This window comes from Hevea brasiliensis, chromosome 11 (genome assembly GCF_030052815.1).
Source record: "Hevea brasiliensis isolate MT/VB/25A 57/8 chromosome 11, ASM3005281v1, whole genome shotgun sequence".
NCBI classification, from domain to species: Eukaryota; Viridiplantae; Streptophyta; class Magnoliopsida; order Malpighiales; family Euphorbiaceae; genus Hevea; species Hevea brasiliensis.
The window spans coordinates 75,778,674-75,805,897 of NC_079503.1; the positions used below are offsets into that span (position 1 = coordinate 75,778,674).

General features: G+C 30.7%; 3 protein-coding genes across 3 annotated transcripts; 2 read left to right on the forward strand and 1 right to left on the reverse strand.

Annotated features, from left to right (window-relative positions):
* Positions 1–908: 908 nt before the first annotated feature.
* LOC110642662 (G-type lectin S-receptor-like serine/threonine-protein kinase SD2-5) lies at positions 909–2,915 on the reverse strand. The gene has a single exon (XM_021794770.2). The coding sequence runs from the start codon at positions 2,913–2,915 to the stop codon at positions 909–911; it is 2,007 nt and encodes a 668-aa protein (XP_021650462.2).
* A 5,217-nt stretch (positions 2,916–8,132) lies between these two features.
* LOC131170288 (EP1-like glycoprotein 3) lies at positions 8,133–9,285 on the forward strand. Its single transcript, XM_058129347.1, has 2 exons — positions 8,133–8,943; positions 9,092–9,285. The coding sequence occupies exons 1-2, from the start codon at positions 8,133–8,135 to the stop codon at positions 9,283–9,285; spliced, it is 1,005 nt and encodes a 334-aa protein (XP_057985330.1).
* An 89-nt stretch (positions 9,286–9,374) lies between these two features.
* On the forward strand, positions 9,375–10,783 carry LOC110642649 (G-type lectin S-receptor-like serine/threonine-protein kinase SD2-5). Its single transcript, XM_058129477.1, has one exon. It carries the CDS (start codon positions 9,376–9,378, stop codon positions 10,663–10,665), a length of 1,290 nt encoding a protein of 429 aa, XP_057985460.1. The 5' UTR covers position 9,375; the 3' UTR covers positions 10,666–10,783.
* Positions 10,784–27,224: the final 16,441 nt, after the last annotated feature.

Genomic DNA, 27,224 nt, shown 5'->3' on the forward strand with positions numbered 1-27,224 from the left:
AACTAATTGGGTAGTCATGGTACACTATACTAGGTGTCAACCATGATTTATGAAAACTAAAAATGTAAAGGGAATTTCACTTTAAGTATAAATAGTTCTAATAATATTAAAGAGTTGATATTATTCCCATTGCCAATTAATAGTGAACGGATAAAGTCACACACAAAAGAATAATATGATTAAAGCAAAATTAATTTGATTAATTGATTAAATGGTTTAGTTAATTAACCAAATTAATGTTTTTAATTTGCAAATAGATCGCCAAGTCCCTAGCATGACTTGAAACTAAATTCATTAATGGAAGTAATCAAGTTAATATTTAAAGTGTTTAAATATAAACTTGATTAATTAATTATAGAGTAAGAGATTAATTTGGTTAATTTGACTTGAGAAATCAAAGGAGAGAGAATGTGGTGGTCAATTAGTATTTTACATAATATTAATTAATTAAAATTTTAATTCCCTAATTAACTTAACTTGATAAGTGACCTAACGAGAATTAAAAAACACATCTAATTAGGGAATTAGATGTGCACACTTGTAAGGTTAATTATCATTAGAGATATTAAAATATGTCTAAAATAGGAAAGAGAAGAACCAATTTCGTCTTGTTCTTCTTCTTCTTTGTTGTCCTCTCTTTCTCTCCCAAGCCAAAATTTTCATCTTCTTCCTTTGTTTGCTTAATTCAAGTGAAATTTGAAATTATAACTCTTGAATTGAAGGTAGAGAAATTATTTCTCTACATTTATACACATAGAGAACTTGATCATAATTCATATGCACGGTTTGATGTTCAAAAACTTTTATTACAATTATCAATTGCACCAACATAGCTTTGAAAGGATTCAAGGAAAATATAAACATAATAAGAAACAGAAAACCATTATTTCTTACAAAATGATCATTCTTCACCTTGGTCCCGATAGAATAAATGGCGATAATGGAGCTGTAGTCGCTTGCTCTGCCGCTTTTCTTATTGCAGTCGTTGTTGTTGCATTATGGATGCTATAGTCTAGATCAGCTTCCACATCCATATTGCCTTCTAAGACCTTAACCACCTTTGACATGGAAGGCCTCCTTGTGTAATTACTTTGCAAACACCAAATTGCTACCTTCATCATCTCCACTACTTCTGATTTGTGCAATTGCATATCTTCATTGCTTCTGTCAACCATATCAATCAACTGATCCTGCTTCGCTTTTTGCATGAAAATTGGGAGCAAATGCATGCACTCCTCAGGCTGTGAGCTATCTAAATTTTTCCTTCCACACACTACTTCCATGACTACAATTCCAAAGCTATAAACATCTACTTTCTCTGTGATTATTGAGCTAAACCATTCAGGTGCCAAATACCCAACAGTTCCTCTGATCGTGGTTAACACTTGGCTTTGATTCCTATCAATCAACTTGGACAATCCGAAGTCAGATATCTTGGCGTGTAGGTCTGCATCCAAGAGAATGTTTTGGGGTTTGATATCCAAATGAACTATTTTCTGCCTGCAATCTTCATGGAGATAGGCCAGCCCCTTCGCAATGTCTAAGATAATTGTCTTTCTTATTTGCCAATCTAGAGAATGCTTCAGTGGCTCATGAAAAATCCATTTGTCCAAGGAGCCATTGCACATGAACTCGTACACTAATAGTCTCTGCAATTTTTCTGCGCAGAATCCAATTAGCCTCACCAAGTTGTTATGGTGGATGCTTCCTATAGTCTTGACCTCGGCCAGAAATTCCTTCTTTCCTTGGCCTAAAGCATCCAGGCGCTTTACGGCAATTTTCTCACCGACTGTGGTATTTCCTTCAAAAACTGACCCGAACCCTCCTTTCCCAAGCTTTTTCTGAAAATCGTTTGTTGCTACTCTTAGTTCTTGATAAGTGAATCTCTTAGGCAATCCTGATAGTTTGTCCAAATAATCTTCCATCTCGTCCTCTCCATCTCTGTTCTTCCTAAAATACAAGATCCAAGACAAGCCAACAATCAGGCCCACCAGAAGAATGGTTCCTGTAATTATTCCTGCTATTGTTCTTGTATGGATAGAACCTCTTCCACTTCCCACATCATTTGAAATTTTGATAAAGGGAAACGAACTATAATATCTATCCGTTCTTTCATTTATAAGTGAAAGGACTGGTGAAGGCCAGAGACATTCCCCATAAGAAAAATTGTTGTTGTACCGAAACAGAGCAACTTTGCACGAACAGTTTTTTAAGCATGACTGTTTACAGCTCGCCATGTCTGTTACTTTCACAATTCCAGCAGAATAATTGAAGTAGTGTACGTTTTCGTAGGACAGAAGTGAGTGGGATAAGGGGTTTCCACATGCCGTTGGATTAACCTCGTTGCATCTGAAATAGCCTTGTGCTTTCGAGACATTATCTTGAGCAAATCCTGCAGGGCACGAGCACCTTCCATTTGAGCAGAGGCCATAATTACCACAACTTGTTGGATAATCACATTCATTTACATGATCTCTCAACATATCAGCAGATTTAGAATTATGATCATAAAGTCTGAGATGACCTTTCGAATCATATTTCATTCTTGTATAATTAGAAAATCTTGGAAAAGGGAAAAGGAGCTTGAGACCTTCTCGAGTTAATGCGTACACCCCAAAAGTACCATTAACAGTTAGTTCAATGCTTTCCACGGTCTGAATTTCGGGGAAAAAGTCTGGGAAGTAAAGGCTGAAGTACATTATTTCATCATAAAAAGCAACCAGACCTTTAGATGTTAAAGAAACAGAGTAATCACCCTCAGACACATTGGTTTTTGAAATGCTAGCTACCAGCTTCTGTCCTGCCAACAGTTTCTGCCCAGAGAGCAGTTTGTCCATTGGATGATCAAATGACTGCCAAATTGTGTTATTATAGCCATCATGAAGTACAAGGTTTCCTGTCTCCATCATCTTCATGCCTGCAACAGACTTGTTAGCTGTGTCTGTAGACCAAACCAAACTTCCATCTGTATCTTTTAGCACCAAGTTTCCATCCGGGAGTAACTGTAACTCTGCATTCTCACCAACGGGTCTATTTCTGTTTGCTAGCCAAGCTATATTATCGGTAAAAGTCCAAACTTGATTGCCAGAAGTATCTATCGATGCTGCAGCTGATCCAATCGCCAAATAGAAGGATCTTTTATCGTTTTGGAAGTAAAATCCACAAGCAAATCCGTTTTTGGCATTTGGTTTCCCGTTGGATAGGATTATTTGATCGTATGCAGACGTGCGCGGATTAATGGTCCATGATGTGGGTACCTTAGCTGCAGGAAAGTATACAATCTGGGCATTTTGGAAGTGTGGAAGAGATAAGATGATAAAAAGCTGTAGAAGCATAATACCGTCCAAAGGCCAAACACCCATGAGTTTGGATTGGTTTCAGGGTACAGTAGTGTTGTTCATAAACGAATGAAAAAGGGTTGTTATTTTCCCTTAGCACTATAATACCATACAAACCAAACATAAAAATGAGTTTATTCTCCATCTTATTAATTCAAATTTGAATGCTACCATGGCCTTAAGATTTTTTTTTTTTTTTTTTTATGTGCAAGAAAAGAAATTAAAATAAAAGGGATTTGGCTTGTAGCATAGGTCCAACTAGTCCTATACCAACCGTTCTTCCCTTCCCTGTAGACGAGTTAAAATGGAAGGCCGTCCTTCACAATAATTTTCCAGTTGGAAACCCTTGAATTCCACGTAGTTAAAATATTATGTTTTGTATCATGCGAAACAAATTAAACAATATCTCCTTGTCATATACATGGAAGACTAATATTAAAACATGACATTTTCATATTGTATGGGTTGAATGGAAATTTCCATGAAGAATCACTTTGTTGCAGAAGATCACCCTCATGGAGCTTCTTTCAATATTAATTAAAATCTTATTGCAAAGAGATGGTTATGTCAGATTATTCATATCCACACGCAAGTTAATTAGTTGATGAACACAAAGAAAATTTAGCTATTGATCTCCTCTGCCAAGTGGCGGGATTTGGCATTATATTATGTAGGGATTATGTATAAAATTATGAATATAATATATTTATATGTGTTTGAGTGTACATTTTTATACATAATTATATTAATTATATGGCATATAATTTAAATTAAAATGTAATTTATTTAAAAGTATAAATATTTTAAAATATATAAAAATAATGAATGAAAGTTAATTATCATTCTTTTTTAGACATAATTTATTGAATAATTTTCTTATTAATAAAATCTAAAAAATTAAAAAAATTGCCTATAATTTAAATGAAAAAATTATTAAAATTAATAAAAAGTAATTATGTGAGTAATACTATAAGAATAGTATCATAATTTTAATAAATTATATTAAATTATAATTAATCATGTCTAATAGTAAATAGATTAATATAATTTTTAATTATATTTATTTATAAATTAAAATTTATTCTTAAATAATAAAATTAAAAAATATATATTAAAAAAAATTGTCAAGCTATTGGGCTTAAGGAGCATGGCCCCTTAGGTCCAAAAATGGTTCTACCCCGCCTCTAGCAGGACCTCTTGTTGATCCTACTAAGGGTCAGTTCAGAATCAAAATCAAAATTGATCCAGCTTGTCTTTAATTCGAATTATAAATGAATCATATTGAAATTGAATCGAAACCAAATCAGACGGTTTCCAATTAAAATGTCTTTTTTTCATTTGAATTTTTTTTTTTTTTTTTTAAAAATGGAGGTTCAATTTGAATTAGATCAAGCCAAAACCTTAACGGATTCACGGTATTGATTTTGATTCACCCTTTGAAATGAACCAATAGATCCAGCATAGTTCGAACTGAAACCGATTCGATTGCTCGGTCTACCTCCTTATATGCCAGTGGAACTTAATATTTCAGCGAATAAGAGTGAAATATTAACTAAATTTTATTTTTTAAGAAAACTTTCAAACAAGGTGAAGTTAATAAATCTTCTTTTGTATTTTGTCTCGTACTCTTTTTTTTTTTTATTTCCATTCATATTTATTCATCATTCTTCAAAAGTTATTTTATCGAAAATTATTTGTGATTTTGAAAAATTAAAATACATTAATTAATTTTTTTAATTTTACACTTATCTTCATTAAACATATTAATTATTTCTATTATTTTTTATAATTTATTTTATCACATTCCTCTTCCTTCTTAATTGGGTGATATAAAAGATACTTTAATTAAATTATAAAAAATTATATCATATTTTTAATAATTTAATTATTTCTTAATTATAATATAAAAATCTTAAACGACGTATAAGCAGTATTAACCAGCGGGGTCTCCAACTGTAATTTCCAGAAAATTGTCAGAAGCAGGTAGCTTCTACTAGGGTGTCAGATTTCAGTTCAAATTAAAAAATCAAATTAATTCGGTTTAATTGGTTCGATTATAAAATTTAATCGGTTTGATTTTATTTTATATTATAAAAATTTTGATTATTACGGTTCAATTCGATTTTAAAGAGAAAAAAATTGATTAAACCAACCGAACCGAATAGTAATTTTATATATTTAAATCGAACTAAATCGAACAGAATTAATTTTTGAATTGATTTATTTTTATGGAAAATTTATGAATTATATTTAATTTTATATATATAAATTGTTTAATTTCATTGATTAATGGTTAATAGGTTCAAACCAAAATCAAAATTAGATCAAATAACTTGAAAATTAAGTCTAAATTAAAAAATAATCAAAAATCAAAACCGATCGCTTTGAATCGAACCGAACCAAAAAGAACGGTTCGGTTCAATTCAGTTTTTCATCAATTTTGGTTCGATTCGATTTCTAAAATATAAAATTTAATTTTCATAATTTAATTCGATTCGATTCGATTCGAACCAAATGCTTAGCCCTAGCTTCTACTCTTCATTACATATTGCTGTTTAAACCCAAATCACTACAGCCCAACCCATAATTGCCCACATAATAAAATATCACTTTCTTTTAGAAAATATATAATACTAACTGAAATTTTACACTTTAACATTTTCATATTTATAATTTTTTTTTTACTTATAAAAGTCGTTCAAGTCATATAAAATATACACTATTATATCAATATAATTAATAATATCAAAATATTTATTTTAAAGTGTCAATAAAATAAAATTTAGTGTATCATTTTATTAAAAATTAAATCATAGGCAAAGCATTGAAAATTTCAAGAATTTTTTTCCCTCTTTTATTGAGATGAATGTTCACTATTTTTATTTTAATAAAAATAAATTGGAAATTCCATGAACAAGCATGAAGAAATTGAGGATTAACTAAAAATCTAGCATTCCATCGGGAACACTTGGATATTTATTATTTTAATTTTTAAATTTATTAGTGAATGATTATTTAATTTAGTTTATAATTTCAATTTTCGATATATATTTTAGCCATGTGTGACATTTTAATCTAGTTTAGAATCATCTTCCTATATTACTTTCAAGATGCTTAGATATCAACGTTACTAAGGTGGAGAAAAGAAATCACCACCCGAGTAATAACTAAAACAAATATTTTAGAAAACGTTACTAAGGTGGAGAAAAGAAATCACCACCCGAGTAATAACTAAAACAAATATTTTAGAAAGGGCGTGGATGATGACTTTATCCCTTGTGGAGATCCACTTCCTTATTAACAAAAATTTGCTACAAGAGAGCTAAGCATTGCTTGGCGTGCTGGGCCTAGTGCCTGGCTCTTTGGCTTGGCATTGGGTCTAGCTTAGTTTCTTCAAATCCAATTGCTGGTTTGATTAAGTTTAGAATCAATGGTTCACAATTGTATAATTGCAGGGCAACATGTGAATTCGTTAAGGTTTTGGCTAATTCAAATTGAACCTCCATTTAAAAAAAAAAATCAAATGAAAAAAAGACATTTTAATTGGAAACCGTCTGATTTGGTTTCGATTCAATTTCAATATGATTCATTTATAATTCGAATTAAAGACAAGCTTGATTAATTTTGATTTTGATTCTGAACTGACCCTTAGTCGGATCAACAAGAGGTCCTGCTAGAGGCGGGGTAGAACCAATTTTGGACATAAGGGGCCATGCTCCTGAAGCCCAATAGCTTGACAATTTTTTTTAATATAAATTTTTTTAATTTTATTATTTAAGAACAAATTTTAATTTATAAATAAATATAATTAAAAATTATATTAATCTATTTACTATTAGAAATGATTAATTATAATTTAATATAATTTATTTAAATTATGATACTATTCTTATAGTATTACTCACATAATTACTTTTTATTAATTTTAATAATTTTTTATTTAAATTATAGGCAATTTTTTAATTTTTTAGATTTTATTAATAAGAAAATTATTCAATAAATTATGTCTAAAAAAGAATTATAATTAACTTTCATTCATTATTTTTATATATTTTAAAATATTTATACTTTTAAATAAATTACATTTTAATTTAAATTATATGCCATATAATTAATATAATTATGTATAAAAATGTACACACACACATATAAATATATTATATTTATAATTTTATATATAATCCCCACATAATATAATGCCTAATCCCGCCACTTGGCAGAGGAGATCAATAGCTCAATTTTCTTCGTGTTCATCAACTAATTAACTTGTGTGTGGATATGAATAATCTGACATAACCATCTCTTTGCAATAAGATTTTAATTAATATTGAAAGAAGCTCCATGAGGGTGATCTTCTGCAACAAAGTGATTCTTCATGGAAATTTCCCTTCAACCCATACAATATGAAAATGTCATGTTTTAATATCAGTCTTCCATGTATATGACAAGGAGATATTGTTTAATTTGTTTCACATGATACAAAACATGATATTTTAACTACGTGGAATTCAAGGATTTCCAAGTGGAAAATTATTGTGAAGGACGGCCTTCCATTTTAACTCGTCTACAGGGAAGGGAAGAACGGTTGGTATAGGACTAGTTGGACCTATGCTACAAGCCAAATCCCTTTTATTTTAATTTCTTTTCTTGCACATAAAAAAAAAAAAAAAAAATCTTGAAGCCATGGTAGCATTCAAATTTGAATTAATAAGATGGAGAATAAACTCATTTTTATGTTTGGTTTGTATGGTATTATAGTGCTAAGGGAAAATAACAACCCTTTTTCATTCGTTTATGAACTACACTACTGTACCCTCAAACCATTCCAAACTGATGGGTGTTTGGCCTTTGGACGGTATTATGCTTCTACAGCTTTTTATCATCTTATCTCTTCCACACTTCCAACATGCCCAGATTGTATACTTTCCTGCAGCTAAGGTACCCACATCATGGTCCATTAATCCGCGCACGTCTGCGTACGATCAAATAATCCTCTCCAACGGTAAACCAAATGCCAACTACGGATTTGCTTGTGGATTTTACTCCCAAAACGATAAAAGATCCTTCTATTTGGCGATTGGATCAGCTGCAGCATCGATAGATACTTCTGGCAATCAAGTTTGGACTTTTACGGATAATATAGCTTGGGTAGCAAACAGAAATAGACCGGTTGGTGAGAATGCAGAGTTACAGTTACTTCCGGATGGAAACTTGGTGCTAAAAGATACAGATGGAATTTTGGTTTGGTCTACAGACACAGCTAACAAGTCTGTTGCAGGCATGAAGATGATGGATACAGGAAACCTTGTACTTCATGATGGCTTTAATAATACAGTTTGGCAGTCATTTGATCATCCAACGGACAAACTGCTCCCTGGGCAGAAACTGTTGGCAGGACAGAAGCTGGTAGCTAGCATTTCAAAAACTAATGTGTCTGAGGGTGATTACTCTGTTTCTTTAACATCTAAAGGTCTGGTTGCTTTTTATGATGAAATAATGTACTTCAGCCTTTACTTCCCAGATTTTTTTCCCGAAATTCAGACCGTGGAAAGCATTGAACTAACTGTTAATGGTACTTTTGGCGTGTACGCATTAACTCGAGAAGGTCTCAAGCTCCTTTTCCCTTTTCCAAGATTTTCTAATTATACAAGAATGAAATATGATTCGCAAGGTCATCTTAGACTTTATGATCATAATTCTAAATCTGCTGATATGTTGAGAGATTATGTAAATGAATGTGATTATCCAACAAGTTGTGGTAATTATGGCCTCTGCTCAAATGGAAGGTGTTCGTGCCCTGCAGGATTTGCTCAAGATAATGTCTCGAAAGCACAAGGCTATTTCAGATGCAAAGAGATTAATCCAACCGCATGTGGAAACCCCTTATCCCACTCACTTCTGTCCTACGAAAACGTACACTATTTCAATTATTCTGCTGGAATTGTGAAAGTAACAGACATGGAGAGCTGTAAACAGTCATGCTTAAAAAACTGTTCGTGCAAAGTTGCTCTGTTTCGGTACAACAAAAATTTTTCTCATGGGGAATGTCTTTGGCTTTCACCAGTCCTTTTCACTTATAAATGAAAGAACGGATAGATATTATAGTTCGTTTGCCTTAATCAAAATTTCAAATGATGTGGGAAGTGGAAGAGGTTCTATCCATATTTCAAATGATGTGGGAAGTGGAAGAGGTTCTATCCATACAGGAACAATAGCAGGAAGAATTACAGGAACCATTTTTCTGGTGGGCCTGATTGTTGGCTTGTCTTGGATCTTGTCTTTTAGGGAGAACAGAGATGGAGAGGATGAGATGGAAGATTATTTGGACAAACTATCAGGATTGCCTAACAGATTCACTTATCAAGAACTAAGAGTAGCAACAGAAGATTTCCAGAAAAAGCTTGGGAAAGGAGGGTTCGGGTCAGTTTTTGAAGGAAATACCACAGTCGGTGAGAAAATTGCCGTAAAGCGCCTGGATGCTTTAGGCCAAGGAAAGAAGGAATTTCTGGCCGAGGTCAAGACTATAGGAAGCATCCACCATAACAACTTGGTGAGGCTAATTGGATTCTGCGCAGAAAAATTGCAGAGACTATTAGTGTACGAGTTCATGTGCAATGGGTCCTTGGACAAATGGATTTTTCAAGAGCCACTGAAGCATTCTCTAGATTGGCAAATAAGAAAGACAATTATCTTAGACATTGCGAAGGGGCTGGCCTATCTCCATGAAGATTGCAGACAGAAAATAGTTCATTTGGATATCAAACCCCAAAACATTCTCTTGGATGCAGACCTACATGCCAAGATATCGGACTTCGGATTGTCCAAGTTGATTGATAGGAATCAAAGCCAAGTGTTAACCACGATCAGAGGAACTCCTGGGTATCTGGCACCTGAATGGTTTAGCTCAATAATCACAGAGAAAGTAGATGTTTATAGCTTTGGAATTGTAGTCATGGAAGTAGTGTGTGGAAGGAAAAATTTGGATAGGTCACAGCCTGAGGAGTGCATGCATTTGCTCCCTATTTTCATGCAAAAAGCGAAGCAGGATCAGTTGATTGATATGGTTGACAGAAGCAATGAAGATATGCAATTGCGCAAATCAGAAGTAGTGGAGATGATGAAGGTAGCAATTTGGTGTTTGCAAAGTAATTACACAAGGAGGCCTTCCATGTCAAAGGTGGTTAAGGTCTTAGAAGGCAATATGGATGTGGAAGCTGATCTAGACTATAGCATCCATAATGCAACAACAACGGCTGCAATAAGAAAAGCGGCAGAGCAAGCAACTACAGCTCCATTATCGCCATTTATTCTATCGGGACCAAGGTGAAGAATGATCATTTTGTAAGAAATAATGGTTTTCTATTTCTTATTATGTTTATATTTTCCTTGAATCCATTCAAAGATATGTTGGTGCAATTGATAATTGTAATAAAAGGTTTTGAACATCAAACCGTGGGGATTTTTACCAAAAGGGTGTAATAAAAAAAATTATACAAAAAAAAGGTGAGTTAGAGAGTAATTATTAAAAATGGATGAATTATACTGAGGTAGACGAGGTGAGGACGGAAGGCTAACTATAATAGTATTTATAATAGCGTATGTATTAAAAATTTTAAAGAAAAGCTGTACGTTATTCATAATAGCGTCCAGCTTTCCTTTAAGTTTTTAATTATTTTATTTTATATTTTAAATAAAGTATAAATATTATTTTAATAAATAAAGTCATAATAATTAATATTATATATTATAATATTTTTATTATAAATATTATTTTTTTTATTTAAAATTAAATTAAAATTTAATGAAATAAAAAAATTAAAATTTTTAAAAAATAAATAATTAAAAAAATTTAAGAAAGTTGGACGCTACTTATAGTAGGTCCAACTTTTCTTTAAATTTTTAATTATTTTATTTTATATTTTAAATCAAATATAAGTATTATTTTAGTAAATAAAATTATAAACTAATATTATATATTATAATATATTTATTATAAATATTATTTTATTTAAAATTAAATTAAAATTTAATGAATTAAAAAATTAAAATAAAAAAAATAAATAATTAAAAAAATTTTAAAAAAATTGGACGCTACTTATAGTATGCTAATTAAATGGGATTTAGTGATGTGATTTTATTATTAAATGGGTATTATGTGATATGCTAATTAAATGGGTATTGTGATTTTGATTACATGATATGTTTTTATTAAATAGGTATCAATGCTCTTAATGTGTAAATTGTAATTTCTTATTATGCAAATTATTTAAAAACTCAAATGTTTAATATTTTAATTTCGTATTTGCTTGAATTGATAGTTTAGGAAAGTATTCAGAATTATTGTTTTAATTAATTAAATTGTAATTTTCTTCTCTATATTACATTATTGTTAGCATTATAAATGCTTTTTAAATATACCAATATAGCATGATGTATAATTATGCAAATTATTGAAACAAAAAATCAAATGTTTAATATTTTAATTTCTTATTTGCTTGAATTGGGAGTTTGGGAAAGTATTGAGAATTATTGTTTTAGTTAATTAACATGTAATTTTCTTCTCTATGTTGCATTATTGTTAGCATTATGAATGCTTTTTAAATATACCAATAGAGCATGATGTATAATTATGCAAATTATTGAAAAAATCAAATGTTTAATATTTTAATTTCTTATTTGCTTGAGTTGCTAGTTGTTGTTTTAATTTCTTATTTTCTTATATTTGTTGCTTTTTTGCTAGCATTGAATTGAGATAGCACAACCTTTATAGTGCTGTTTTGTTGCTTTTTAATTATGTTACTTTTTATTTTTTTTTTTTGTATTAGATCATAGATGGGTGATAAGTGTAATACAATTGGATCTTCAACTGGCAGTAATAGAACGGACCCAAGATGGGCACATGTGATTCAAGTTAAAGAAAATAATACAAATGATCTTCAATGTATTTACTGTACGAGAGTTTACAAAGAGAGAGTTAATAGATTCAAGCAACACCTTGCTAGAGGTTATAAAAATGTGGTTCAATGTCCAAAATGTTTAGAAGATGTAAGGAGTCAAATGCGGGACTTTATTAGTAAAAAAGAAAGCAAAAATCAGTCGTGAATATGGAAAGACCGCCTAAATTTGAGGATGTTGAAACTCTAAGAATTGATGAAAATGAGGAAGAGGATGATGTGGTGCAACAAATTGGTAGTGGAAAACAAAGGAAAACAATTCATGATAGTGGTACTAGTGCTTCAAAAAGAGCAAAAGTTCTATAACCACAAAGCAATAAAAGGCCTATTAATGCTTATTTTTCTCTCAAACTAACTATTATGGGAAAAAAAGTTAGGCAAATTACTATTGATGAAAATAGTCCAGTTAAGAAGGAGTTAAGGGAGCGTGCTAGTGTTGCCATAGCATGATGGATGAATAATGCAGGAATAGCTTTTAATGCTGTGAATTATGATAGTTTTGGAGAAATGATTCGAGCTATAGGAAATTATGGAAGGGAAATGAAACCTCTAAGTTATCATAAGATTAGAGTTAGGTTACTTAACAAGGAAGTGCAGACTATCAATGAACTTCTTCAGTCTCATAAAGAAGAATGGGCAAATTATGGATGTTCATTATTGTGTGATGGATGGATGGATAGAAAAGGGAGAACCTTAATTAATTTCTTAGTTAATAGCTCAAAATGAAGCGTGTTTATTAAATCAGTTGATGCTAGTGATGAATTAAAGATAGCAATGTTGTTGGCTAGTTTGATTGAGAAAGAATTAATGGAAATTGGTCCTTAAAAAGTGGTTCAAGCTGTTACAGATAATGCATCAAATAATGTTGCAGTTTTATTTAATATTATCTATTAAAAGAAAAATCTATTTATTATTTTATTTTTATAATTAATGAAATAAATTATCTATTTGTTTATGACAGGGAGAATATTGAAAGCAAATTTTTCCCATCTGTACTGGACTCCATGTGCAGCCCATTATATAAATTTGATGTTAGAAGATATTTTTACGATGAGGGTTTTCAAAGAAATATTCCTCAAAGCTGTTGAACTTACTGGTTTCATATACGGCTCTTCAGGAGTTCTAAATATGTTGCAAAGTTTTACTAAAGGAGTAGAATTGCTAAGGCCAGGGTAAACTAGATTTGCAACTGCTTCATTACATTGGGAAGGATTCATCTGCAGAAATCCAACATTAGAAAAATGTTTACTTTAGAGAATTGGACAACTAGTAAATGGGCTAAAGTGGTGAAAGGCAAAATGTGTGAAAGAAGTGTTTTGAGTCTTACCTTCTGGAATCATGTTGTATATGCTCTTAAGGCTTCTGGTCCTCTTGTTCGTGTGCTTCAATTGGATGATAATGAAAAGAAACCAACCATGGGACATATTTATGAAGCTATGGATAGGGCTAAAGAAGCCATTTCCAACTCACTCAATGGCAATGAAGAGATATACAAGAATATTTTTGAGATTATTGATGCAAGATGGTCAGTTCAATTGTATCGTCCTTTGCATGCTATTGGATACTTCTTGAATCCTAAATTTTTTTTATCCAAACAAGATGAGAATTGAGCGTGATGAAGAAATAAATTCAGGCTTGCTTTCATGCATTCATAAAATGGAACAAGATTCAGTAAAAGTTGACATAATTATTGATGAAATTGAGAATTACTAGGCAGCTACAGGGACTTTTAGTTATCCTTCTACCATTAGAGGAAGAACAACCAAATCTCCAAGTTATTAATTTATATTCTTATTAATTTTTCATCTTACTCATTTATTAAATTATATTATGAATTTGAGTTTGACAATCATTGATTCTATATTTTAATAGCTACTTGGTGAAAAACATATGGTTCTTCAACTCCAAACCTATAAAACTTTGCTATAAGGTTCTGAGTCTCACATGTAGTGCAAGTGGCTGTGAGAGAAATTAGAGTGTATTTGAGTATATAAGTAAAAAAATATATATTAAATATAATATTCTTTGTTATTTTATTTTGAGCCTTTTCAATTTGAAGTTTAACTTATTTGTTACTATAAAATTAAGGGCAGCTTCATAGTAAGAAAAGAAATCAGCTATTTCAAGAACGCTTAGACAAATTGATTTATGTGAAGTACAATAGAGTGTTGCTATGATGATACACATTTAGGGATATCACCACGCCAATTGATTTGGTAAATATTGATGAAAGTAATGAGTGGTTGCTTGGTAAACTAGAAAAGGGAGATGGGGATGATGATGATGATGATACTCTTATTTTTATGGATGATGTGTTGACTTGGGGTGATGTTGGTAGGGCAGCTAGAGTTTTTGAATCTCATTATGAATCGAGATCGATTGAAAGATCAACACCAGTTGAAACTCCATCATTTCGAGGGTCTCATTCAATGAGAGGTGCATCCTCTTCGCAAGTTGATGATGATGAAGAGGAGGAAGAATTTGTGATGGAGGCTGTTCAAAATGAAGATGATTTTGGAAATCCTGATGATGAGTAGTTTTAGTTACAAATGTTTTTTTTTTTTTTTTATGTACTTGTTGCATTTAGATTGTCATGACTTATGACTTATTTCTATTTATTAAAGTTTGAACTTCTAGAATTTGCATGTTCCATTTAATGATTTAACAACTATTATTATTATTATTATTATTATTATTATTATTATTATTATTATTATTATTATTATTATTATTATTATTATTATTATTATTATGTTTTGAATTTCAATTTTATAGTCTCAACTTTTATCTTGTACGTAAGTTGGAAATGCAAGCATGCGCAATTTCTTCTTCTTTTATATTAAGATCTCTTATTATTATTTGTATTATTGCTTATGCTATGAGTTTTAATTTTATAGCCTCACTTTTATCTTTTACTTAAACTAGAAATACAGGTATGCACAATTTTTAATTTCTCTTATCTTACATATAGACATAATGTAAATAATATGTTTTTTTTTTCCTTTTCAATATGCATTTTTTTCACATATCAAACTAGTTAAAAAGTATGAATTTTAATGTTATAAGTATACATTTGTATTATAATTTAGACTATGGTGCCTTGCTTCAAAAAGGCCTTGCCTCACCTCTCGTCTCTCGCCTAAGGCCATAAGGTCCCTTGTCGCCTTAGTGTCGCATTTTACCTTGATAACACTGTTTCTATGATGGATGAACATAATTGAAGGGAAAATATAGAAAGTTAAATAGAAAACTATATACTGAGAACAAAAGTTCAAAATTAGAAAACAACATTACAAATCAAGAATAGAAAAAAAAATCTGTAATTTTCTTTAAAAAAAAAAACAAAATTTATGAATGATATCTATCAAGAATCTAAGCAAAAAGAAAGTAAAAAAAATTTTACACGCATGCTGATTTTAAATGCCTAGAATCTCAACCTTTTATAGAGAAAGAAAAACCATAGGGCCAAATGCAAAGAATTTATATTTCCAAGATAAAAATAAGAAATGACAATTGATTAAAAATCAATTTAAGACTCAAGATTTGAAGAATATTTCATTACAATTATTTCTGCATCATCATCATATAGGTGACAAAAAAAATATTGACTAGGAGAAAAAAAAATTTTTTTTTTTGCATTAGCGTAATAACATGCTGAGTTAGCACACTGAGTCCCACAAAAAATGAAAAGAAAAAGCTGCCATTTTCCTAATTCTTAAATTTTCTTGGTCACAATTTATTCATGATGCCCAACGATGCTCCCTCCCTCTTTTATTCTCTCCAAGATGCTTCCTCCCTCCTTGGCACTCTTTTTCTCACATTTTCTCATTGACGCTCCATCTCTCAGTGGTACTCTACCCTTGCTACAAAATTCCAAATGGCAAACTTTACCACATTTGAATTTGGGATTTCCTCAATTTGAATTTGGGGCTTCCACATGATGACTACCTTTCTATCTCTATACACATTATGGTGTTTTGAAGTCAATTGAACATGTCCAAACCAACACATGGGTTGTTTACTTTAGAGGAAGCGTCATTATAGTTTTGGTCTGACCCTAGCTAGAAGGGTAGAGAGAATGGAACTACAAGTGGTTTTACCAGCACCACCTTTACCTCTAACGAAGACCCACTTGAGGGTCTAATATGTTCTAGACAGATTATTTAGGAATCTCCTAATAAAATAGATTTATTACATAATTTAGATCACAACGTAAGGCTGCCTACGTACCTCCATTACAAAATGAAAGATCATGTCCATGTAGTTCTACAAAAAAAAAAAAAAGAGCGCAACTTAAATAGAATGACCAAATTTAGCAAGACATGCAGTTACAGAAAATATTATGCTACTTCCATAACTCTTCCATGTGATTCTACCAACTTCCAAATGTCTAGCATTCCTATTCCATCACTAGTGAAAAAGAGACCTCCAGGACCAGTCTGAATTGTTCTCACTCCACTTTTCTAAAAAATCATGCCCCTCTCATTAAATCTAAACAATGATATAGGATTATTGTTGTAAGGCAGTGCACAATAAAACGATTACTTCACCAAAAGTTGAATGTTGTAGGTCATTTAGTGCATACTTATGATGGTAGGTCATACAGGTAAACAGTATTGTCATTGCAAGAGCAAAACAAAATAGGTTTTGCCTCTGCTTCTGCATCATGCATCCCACAAAGAGCAATAGCACCCTGTTACAGAGAAATATTAATTTTATCATGGAAATTATTTCATTCCAACATTCCTTTGACAATTTCAATCAAATAATAAAATAAAATAATTGTAAAATTGAGTATAAAAAAATCAAATAACAAAGATCCATAAACAAATAACAACTACATTTTTAACAGATGCTTCCTCTTCACATATTAGAGCCTAAGTCAATTAACAAACAAAATCTTTGTAGCTCAAACATTATAGGATTGATTTAACTCAAATATTTAAAATAGGGCATAATTTTTTAAAAAATAAAAGATAATGCACAAAATTTACATACACCAAGAGAGCATAGATAAAAATTAGGAACTACATTCCATAGGACCAAATCAACTTGATCAATCATACCACAACAACTAATGTTAAAACAAATCCAACCCTAAGACTTAAGAAAAAAAAACTCTACTTAAAATGCACAAGAATATAAACTTGGAAGTTAGAGATAAATAATTTACATGTTCTTCATTATGTGTATAGATCACCTCCAAGTTGTCCTCTTCCGTAAAAGCCCATGGTTTTATTGTCTTGTCTAATTAACAAGATAGTAGACACTAATCCAAGCAAACAAGAGACATCACTGCATCATTATGACCACTTAGTGTATGAACACACTGTAAAGTGTTGAGGTCCCACGCTTAAAAGAAAAATAACAAAAACAAAATTTGGAGAGTGAGAGTGGAATCAAATAAATAAATATATCCTTCTCATGCACTTGAAGGGACATGAAGAAAACATGAAGAATTATCCAACAAGAAAAAAATTTTCTTCCAAATATCACTCAGATGCACTATTGATACAAAAATTTAATTTAAAAGAAACCAAATATAAAAGGTTATAGTGCCTCAAAACAACTTCAGTGAGTTAATAGGGCAGAAACAATATACTCTTACTAGATATATTACAAATGATATGCATGTGGGCTTCAAAATTCACATAATTACAATGTATTGCCTTAATCCAATTGATTAAGAGTGTTGAGTCACATGTTCTGCAAAGTGAAGGGCTGTATCAAAGCTATCTTCTATACAAAATCACAACACAAAGGATAAAATAGTAAGCTTACGAGCATTACCCTTGTAATATTGTCCATAGAACCAGAGTATAGCTTATGTTTTCCAACAGTAAGCATTTAACAGCACTAGTGTGACCTTTCAAAGATGAGGCCAGTTCAAAAGGCTTTGGGTTCTTAGTACTTCCTTACCAAAACAAAATGGCACCATCCTGCAAACACAAAAAAGAAAAGGATTTGAATTTTTTTTTTCTTATGATCAAATTTATGGTGATGATAAAAAAAAAATCATGCAGAAGAAAGATCCATAGCATAATAATTGAGCACTTTGCCATCAATGGGAAAGCAGCTTTCAAAAATCATAGGTATGAGCACACAAAAAACTTACACTACATTAGTACCTCACCCGTAACAATAATAATAATAATAATAATAATAATAATAATAATAATAATAATAATAATAATAATAATAATAATGTGGCAAAAACTTAATGCATCAGCTCAAAATTTCCACAAAATCACGCATCAATAATTAGAAGCTTATTGTATCTACTAGTAAACATGTCAACAACTTAAAAAATTATAGTTGCAATTACCTGTGCCCCAATAAAAAGCATATCAAGAGCATCAGCTACGGCCATAGCATAAACTTGTCCAATTGACCCATCGAGACTAAATTCAATAGCTGTCTCAATGTTCCATGCCTGTAAGATCACATGCAAAATAGCCCTAAGCTCATAAGCAGAAACTAACCAAGCTAGATGAAGCACTACAAGTCAGATGTGAGCTAACCTTAACAGTATTTGGCAAGTCTACAAACATCCAGGGGCCTTCACTGATTAAAGCCCCAATTTTGCCTCCAAGATTTATCGCACTTATTGATTAACCAGTATTGCAATCCCAAACATGTACCGTTCCATCACTACTAGCCAAGAAAAACTTATCACATCTTGACAGAAGTACAATCCCAAAGACAACCTAGCATACAAAAAGTCACCAATGAAATTCAAACAATTATTTATAAGTTTACACATTAACTCCTCATGCACATAAAATTGTTTGCATGCAAAAGCAAACATAGAAAAAATAAAACATGAAAGGATTACTAGAAAGTCAATGAAAAATTCAACAAAATGATCACCTGTGTGTGCCCCTCGAGCTTTGCCAATGTCAAAAACCAATCCCCATAAACATGAATGCAAGAATTGGCACCCACCTCTTCTATCACATTTGTCTAACATTGAGTTCTCACATGCCTTTGTTGAGCTCTCAATAGTTTTATCTTCAAAAGCATTGCCTTTAACCACTAGAAATGATAAATTAAAGGATGGTTTTATCTTTTCTAAATTCATTGCCTCTGTGCTAGAACTTGAACTCTCACAAGAGCATTTATATTCAGACCCTCCACCTCCACTATTTGAAGCCAAAGAATTCCTAGTTCCACTAGTGGAGGTGGAGCATCTGAATATAAATGCACTCGTGAGAGCTCCAGTTCTGGCACGGAGGCAATGAGTTTGGAGAAGATAAAACCATCTTCTAGTTCATCAGTTCTAGTTATTGAAGGTAACACTTTTGAAGATAAAACTGTTGAGAGCTCAACAAAGGCATGTGAGAACTCAATGTCAGATGAATGTGATAAAGGAGGTGGGTGCTAGTTCTTGCATTCATGTTTATGGGGATTGGTGATCATTTTGTTGAATTTTTCATTGACTTTCTAGTAATCCTTTCATGTTTTATTTTGTTTACGTTTTCTTTTGCATGTAAATAATTTTATGTGTACGAGGAGTTAATGTGCAAACTTATGAATAATTGTTTGAATTTCATTGGTGACTTTTTGTATGCTACGCTGTCTCTGGGATTGCACTTCTGTTAAGATGTGACAAGTTTTTCTCGGGTCTTAGTGATAGAACAATACATGTTTGGGATTGCAATACTGGTCAATCAACAAGTGTGATAAATCTTGGAGGTAAAATTGGGGCTTTAATCAATGAAGGACCCTGGATATTTATAGGCTTGCTAAATACTGTTAAGGTTAGCTCATATCTGACTTGTAGTGCTTCATCTAGCTTGGTTAATTTCTGCGTATGAGCTTAGGGCCATGCTGTATGTGATCTTGCAGGTGTGGAGCATTGAGACAACTGCCAAATTTTATCTGGATGGGCCAGTTGGGCAAATTTATGCTATGGCTGTAGCTGATTTTGTTGGTATGCTTTTTGTGGGGGCATAGGTTATTGCATCTATAATTTTTTAAGTTATTGACGTGTTTACCAGTGGATGCAACAAGCTTCTAATTATTGATGTGTGATTTTGTGGAAATTTTGAGCTTATGCATTAGGTTTTTGTCACATTATTATTATTATTATTATTATTATTATTATTATTATTATTATTATTATTATTATTATTATTATTATTATTATTGTTTACTTTTCTTAAATTTAAGGGTGAGGTACTGATGTAACACAAGTTTTTTGTGTGCCAATACCTATGATTTTTTGCAAAGCTGCTCTTCCATTGATGGCAATGTGTTCAATTGTTATGCTATGAATCTTTCTTTTGCATGATTTTTTTTAATCATCACCATAAATATGATCTGAAGAAAAAAAAAAAAGAATTCAAGTCCTTTTCTTTTTTGTGTTTGTAGGATGGTGCCATTTTGGCTTGGAAAGGGACTACCAAGAACCCAAAGCCTTTTGAACTGGCCTCGTCTTTGAAAGGTCACACCAGTGCTGTTATATGCTTAACTGTTGGAAAAAATATGCTATACTCTAGTTCTATAGACAATACTATGAGGGTAATGCTTCTAACCTTACTATTTTATCCTTCGTGTTGTAATTTTGTATAAAATATAGCTTTGATACAGCTGTACACTTTGCAAAATATGTGACTCAACACTCTCAATCAATTGGATTAAGGCAATACATTGTAATCATGTGAATTTTTGAAGCCCACATGCATATCATTTGCAATGTATCTGATAAGAGTATGTTATTTCTGCCCCATTAACTCATTGAAGTTGTTTTGAGGCACTATAACCTTGTTTATTCAGTTTCTTTTAAATTAAAATTTTATATCAATAGCGCATCCAAGTATATTTGGAAGAAATTTTATTTCTTGTTGGATTGATTAATTCTTCATATTTTCTTCTATATCTAATTTCTAAATACATAATAGTAATCTTTTTTTTCATCAGTTTTCCTTATGTCCCTTCTTGTGCATGAGAAGGACATATTTGTTTGTTTGATTCCACTCTCACTCTCTAATTTTTTTTATTATTTTTCTTTTAGGCGTGGAACCTCAATACTTTACAGTGTGTTCATACACTAAGTGATCATAATGATGCTATGACATCTCTTATTTGCTAGGATCAGTGTCTACTATCTTGTTCATTAGACAAGACAATAAAAGCATGGGCTTTTACTGAAGATGGCAACTTGGAGCTAATCTATACACATAATAAGGAGATCTATACACATGTAAGTTATTTATCTCCAACTTCCAAGTTTATATTCTTGTGCATTTTAAGTAGCGTTTTTTTTTTTTCTTAGATCTTAGGTTTGGATTTGTTTGAACATTAGTTGTTGTGGTATGATTCACCAAGTTTATTTAGTCCTATGGAATGTATTTCCTAATTTTTATTTATGCTTTCTTGTGTATGTAATTTATGTATATTATCTTTTATTTTTTTTAAAATTGTATCCTGTTTTAAATATTTGTGTCAAATCAATCCTATTCTCCTAAAGCTACAAAGATTTTGTTTGTTAATTGTCTTAGGCTCTAACATATGAAAAGGAAGCATTTGTTAAAAATGCAGTTGTTATTTGTTTATGGATCTTTGTTATTTTTTTTATACTCCATTTTACATTTATTTTACTTTATTATTTGATTGCAATTGTCAAAGTAATAGTGGAATCAAATAATTTCCATAATAAATTAATGTTTCTTTACAAAAGTGTGCTATTGCTCTTTATGGGATGATGATGTAGAAGCAAAACCTATTTTGTTTTGCTCATGCAATAACAGTACTATTTACTTGTATGGCCTACCATCGTAAGTACACACTAAATGACCTATAACATTTTGGGCACTGCCTTTCAACCATAATCCTATATCATTGTTTAGATTCAATAAAAGGGATAGGATTTTTTTCAAAAAGCAAAGTGAGAACAATTCAAATGGGTCCTGGAGGTCTCTTTTTCACTAGTGATGGAACAAGAACACTAGACATTTGAAAGTTGGCAAAATCACATGGAAGAGTTATGAAAGTAGCATAATATTTCTGTAATTCCATGTCTTGCTAAATTTGGTCATCCTATTTGAGTTCTGTTGATTTTTTTGTTTTTGTAGAAATTGTAGAACTACATGGACCTGATCCTTCATTTTGTAATGGAGGTGTGTAGGCAACTTTCGGATGTGGTCCAAATTATATAATAAATCTATTTTATTTGTTTTAAATGTTTATGGTTTCTCTTTCAATTCACATTTGCATTTCATTTGGCTTTTGGATTTTTGTCTTTTGAGCAATATTGTGTATTAACAAATTGATGTTATCATACGTAAGAATTCATCTTAAGACCCCATATTCTTAATTCTATTAATTATCATCTCATTTTCAATGAAGTCAATTTTGTTTTCATTTTTTCCTTGTTGTATGCTCCCAATATCTTCTTTTCATTATGATTCAAAAGGATCTTGCATTCCCAATACATGATTGTTTTGTATGTTAAATTGTATAATACATGATTGTTTTGTATGTTAAATTGTATAATACATGATTGTTTTGTATGTTAAATTGTGCATTATATCCTTAGTTGCATTCAGATGCATGGCCTTTTATTGTGTGGTAATCTGATTGATTCCATTCCATCAAAACCTACACGCATATTATCACAGTACTCCTTTCTTTGTTCAATTATTGTTCACTACAACTGGGTGTGGAGAGCTTTGCTAGCCACATCAGGAATTTGGGGTGTTACAGTTGCTTTGCCTCTATACTCTATTTCTAGCTTAAGAATTGAGAGAGAGAATTGGCACAAAGAAGAAATAGCAAAAGAAAGCAACAAATGATTAGGGGATTCCTAAAGGATTTGTCCAGAACGTACTAAACCCTCAGGTGGGTCTTCGTCGGAGGCAAAGGTGGTGCTGGTAAAACCACTTGCAGTTTCATTCTCTCCCCCCTTCTACCTAGGGTCAGACCAAAACTACAATGACACTCCCTCTAAAGTAAACAACCCATGTGTAATGAGTAGAATTGGCATGGGCATGTTCAATTGAGTTCAAAACACCATAATGAATACAAAGGTAGAAAAGCAGTCATCATCTAGAAACCCCAAATTCAAATTGAGGAAATCCAAAATTCAAATGTAGCAGCATTCGTCATTTGAAATTTTGTAGCAAGGATAGAGTACCACTGGGAGATGGAGCTTCGATGAGAGAATGTGAGAAAAAGAGTACCAGGGAGGAAGGAAGCATCTTGGAGAGAATAAGAGAGGGAGGAGGGAGCATTGTTGGGCATCATGAATATATTGTGACCAAGAAAAATAAAAATTAAGAGAATGGTAGCATTTTTTTTTTCATTTCTGTGGGACTCACTCTGCTAACTCAGCGTGTTATTATGCTAACTCAGAAAGAAATATAAATTATTTCTCTAAGTCAATATTTTTTTGTCACCTATGTGATGATGATGCAAAAGTAATTGTGACGAAATATTCTTCAAATCTTGAGTTTTAAATTGATTTTAAATTTAAATTGATTTTAAATAAATTGTCATCTCTTATTCTTATTTTGGAAATATAAATTCTGCGCATTTGGCTATATGGTCTTCCTTTCTCTGTCAAAGGTTGAGATTCTTAGCATTTAAAATCAGAATGTGTGTAATATTTTTCACTTTCTTCTTGCTAAGATTCTTCATAGATATCATTCATGAAAAAATGAGATTTGATTGTGCGAACTTTAGTATTTGGTACTTTTCTTTCGAAACTCTCATTTTACCTCTCTTATTAATATAAATTTTGTTATTTTTAAAGAAAATTATGGATTTTTTTTCTATTCTTGATTTGTAATTTTCTTTTCTAAGTTTGAACTTCTATTCTCAGTATATACTTTTCTATTTAAATTTTTATATTTTCCCTTTCAATTATGTTCATCCATCATTGAAAATTAAGATTTCTCTTTGAATACCACTACATTTTCAAATTTCATTTTTCTAAATTAAAACTTATTAAACAGATCTTCAATTCTCAATTATTGGATTCAATTTCCAAGAATATGAAACTTAAGTGATTGATTTGGTTGTGTATGTATCCGTAAACCCAACCAACTTGATCCATGTATAACCTCCCTATGTGAACTTCTCACTATTTTTTCTCTTCTTTCTTTTGTGCGCATTTTCGCAAAGTTTCAGTGGTTATACTTTTATTGAGGAAATTACAAAAAAAGTATTTTGTGGTTATGTGCCTTTTTCAAGTAGGGTCCTAAATTTAAGTTTGTTACAAATAAGTACCTCGTGGTTACTTGTTGTTAGCAAGATGAGGATTTTACAATGATGCCCTTAAGAAATGCTGATGTGAACAAACAAAAATATATTAAATATGTATTTTAATATTAAAAAGGATTTAAAATCTCACAATGCAAGTGATTTATGTAACTTCACAAATCACTTTCTAGTGGTTGAATTAGGCACTGTTCAAGATTTTGAGTTTAAAGACATCAACAGCAACCATGCTGGTTGTTAAATAAAAATAATTAAATAGTTAAATAAGTTAAACAAAAAAAATTAAATGAATATGAAAAAAATAAAATAAAATAATTTAAATGGTTAAATAAATTATATTTGGGTTATTGAATATTTAGGGCGTGTTTAATTTAACTGTTGAATATAATTGATAACTGATAGTGATTGCTGTTAGCTAATAATTGATAGATAATAGCTGATGATAACGGATTTAGGTTAAGTGTTTGGTAAAAGTACATGTAGCTATGTATAAAATGACTAATATGGTACATATTATATAATTTATTTTACTATTAAATTAAATGTTCCATTATTAATTTATTATATTATATAATTTATGTTATTGTTAATATATGTATATATTAATTTATTATGTTATATGATTTATTTTGTTATTAAAATAAATATGCAATCATTGATTTATTATATTTATATAATTTATTTATTGTTAAAATAAATAAATAAAAATTAAATAATTTTTAAAAATGTAATTATAAAATAATTCAGTAATATATATATATATATATATATATATATATATATATATATATATATATAAACAATACAGTAATTATTAAAAAAAAGCATCTTATAAGTTTAAATTTTACACTTAGACAAATATTTTTCATAATAAAAAAATATATTTTGTGTTTTATATAACTAATAAAAATAAAAAAAATATATATTTTAATAAATATGGAGTATAGTAATCTTAATGAATGATGATATTGTAAAGTGAAAAAAAAAAAAAAAAAAAAAAAAAAAAAACAGTTCCAATTTCAAAGATATAAGAAATAGTTGAATTATGATCCGGATTAAGGGTATTCTTGTCAAGTAATAAAAAAATTAAATAGTAGATCATTAGCTCCTTATAAAGCTGATAGAAAATGCAGCTAATTGGTATTATTTTAAATATCAACTACCATTTTAAAGGGTTCACCAAACATATTGATTCAACTATTTGGATGTCTATCAGTTTTCAGCTGTATTTAATAGATAAACTAAACACTCTCTTAAAAAAATTTAAAATTAAAAATATTTTTAAAAATGAAAAAGCAATGATATTTTTAAAATAAAAGAATAAATGATTTTTGAAAAAAAAAATCCTCCAACATCAAAGAATGTAACAGCAAATACCATGTAACCTCCTGTAGCCAATTTACTAGTTATATGATGACATGGCATGCCATCATGGAAGCATTGTTTCTCACCCTTTAATATGCTCTCTCTTCCAATATGGCAATCCAATTAAAAAAAACATGATCTCTCTCCTCCATGCAAACCCATGCTCTTCTCTCTATGTTCTGTCCCTTCTCTGTCAATATCACTTTGTTCTCCTATAGATTTTGATCTCTTTTGACTAATTTAAGGTTTTGATTTAGTTTGAGCTTTCATATGATTTCGTTTAGGTAAACATTGCTCTCTAAATTGAAAAGAGTTTATAAAGTAAAGGATTTTGCCCTCAATATCAATCGAAGTTGTTTCCTTATCCATTTTTGTTTTGTGACAACGAAGAGTGAAGAAGAAGATCAAAGGAACGCCACCATTCTTATTTTGTATTATCGTGGGTTAGGAAAAAAACTCTCAAAGCTTTTCTCTTTCTTCTTTTGTTCTACTTCTTTTTCTGCTTCCATTTCTCTCTCCATTCTGTTGATTTAATTTAACAACCCAACAATCACAACAATCACTGTATTTGCTTATCTTAGAAATTTTGGGTCAACCCATTCAAAAAAATAACAATAATTTCTGTTCTGTGTAATACAACCCATAAAAAATTTTAAATTTCATCTTTCATTTTCAAGAAAAAAAAATTAAAAACAAAAAATCAATATCCATGCAAATTGTAATTTCATTTCCACTTACCCCATACTTTGGATAGCCATAGAACCTCCTTCTAAGTGTTCATTAGTCCAAGAAATTGTCAACTTTGCTTCTTCATCGCATCCGCACAAAAGAATGCCATTTGATGAAAGCCTTCTATCATTGAAAAGTGACATCTCCAGCTCTTTCGCCTTGAAGATTGTTTGACCTATTATTAAAATTTAAAGTTTGGGTATCCTATTATTACATACCATAAAATTAAGATAACGTCAGTGTAATTTACCCTATTCATACGCTAAGCCTAATCAAGTCAACATTTTTAGCATTAAATTATTAACATAAGCCCTTTTTTTATTATTATTTTTTATAGTTTTAAAGTTTCCTATTACAAATAGGTGCAGAGTTTTTTTTTTCCTTAATTTGAGAGTATAAAGAAAATGAGTCTATCACTAAAATCGTCTTTAGAGTTATGAATCTCGAGCTCAAGTCTCATTAAAACCAATTATATTTAAAATAAATAAATAAATCTTTGATGGGTCGGGCATTTGGGTCAAGAATTGCAATAGTATTACGATATTGAATTATTAATTGTATTTGTGTTTCTTAATTTTTTAATTCAAAAGGATTATTATTATACAAGTAATAATCT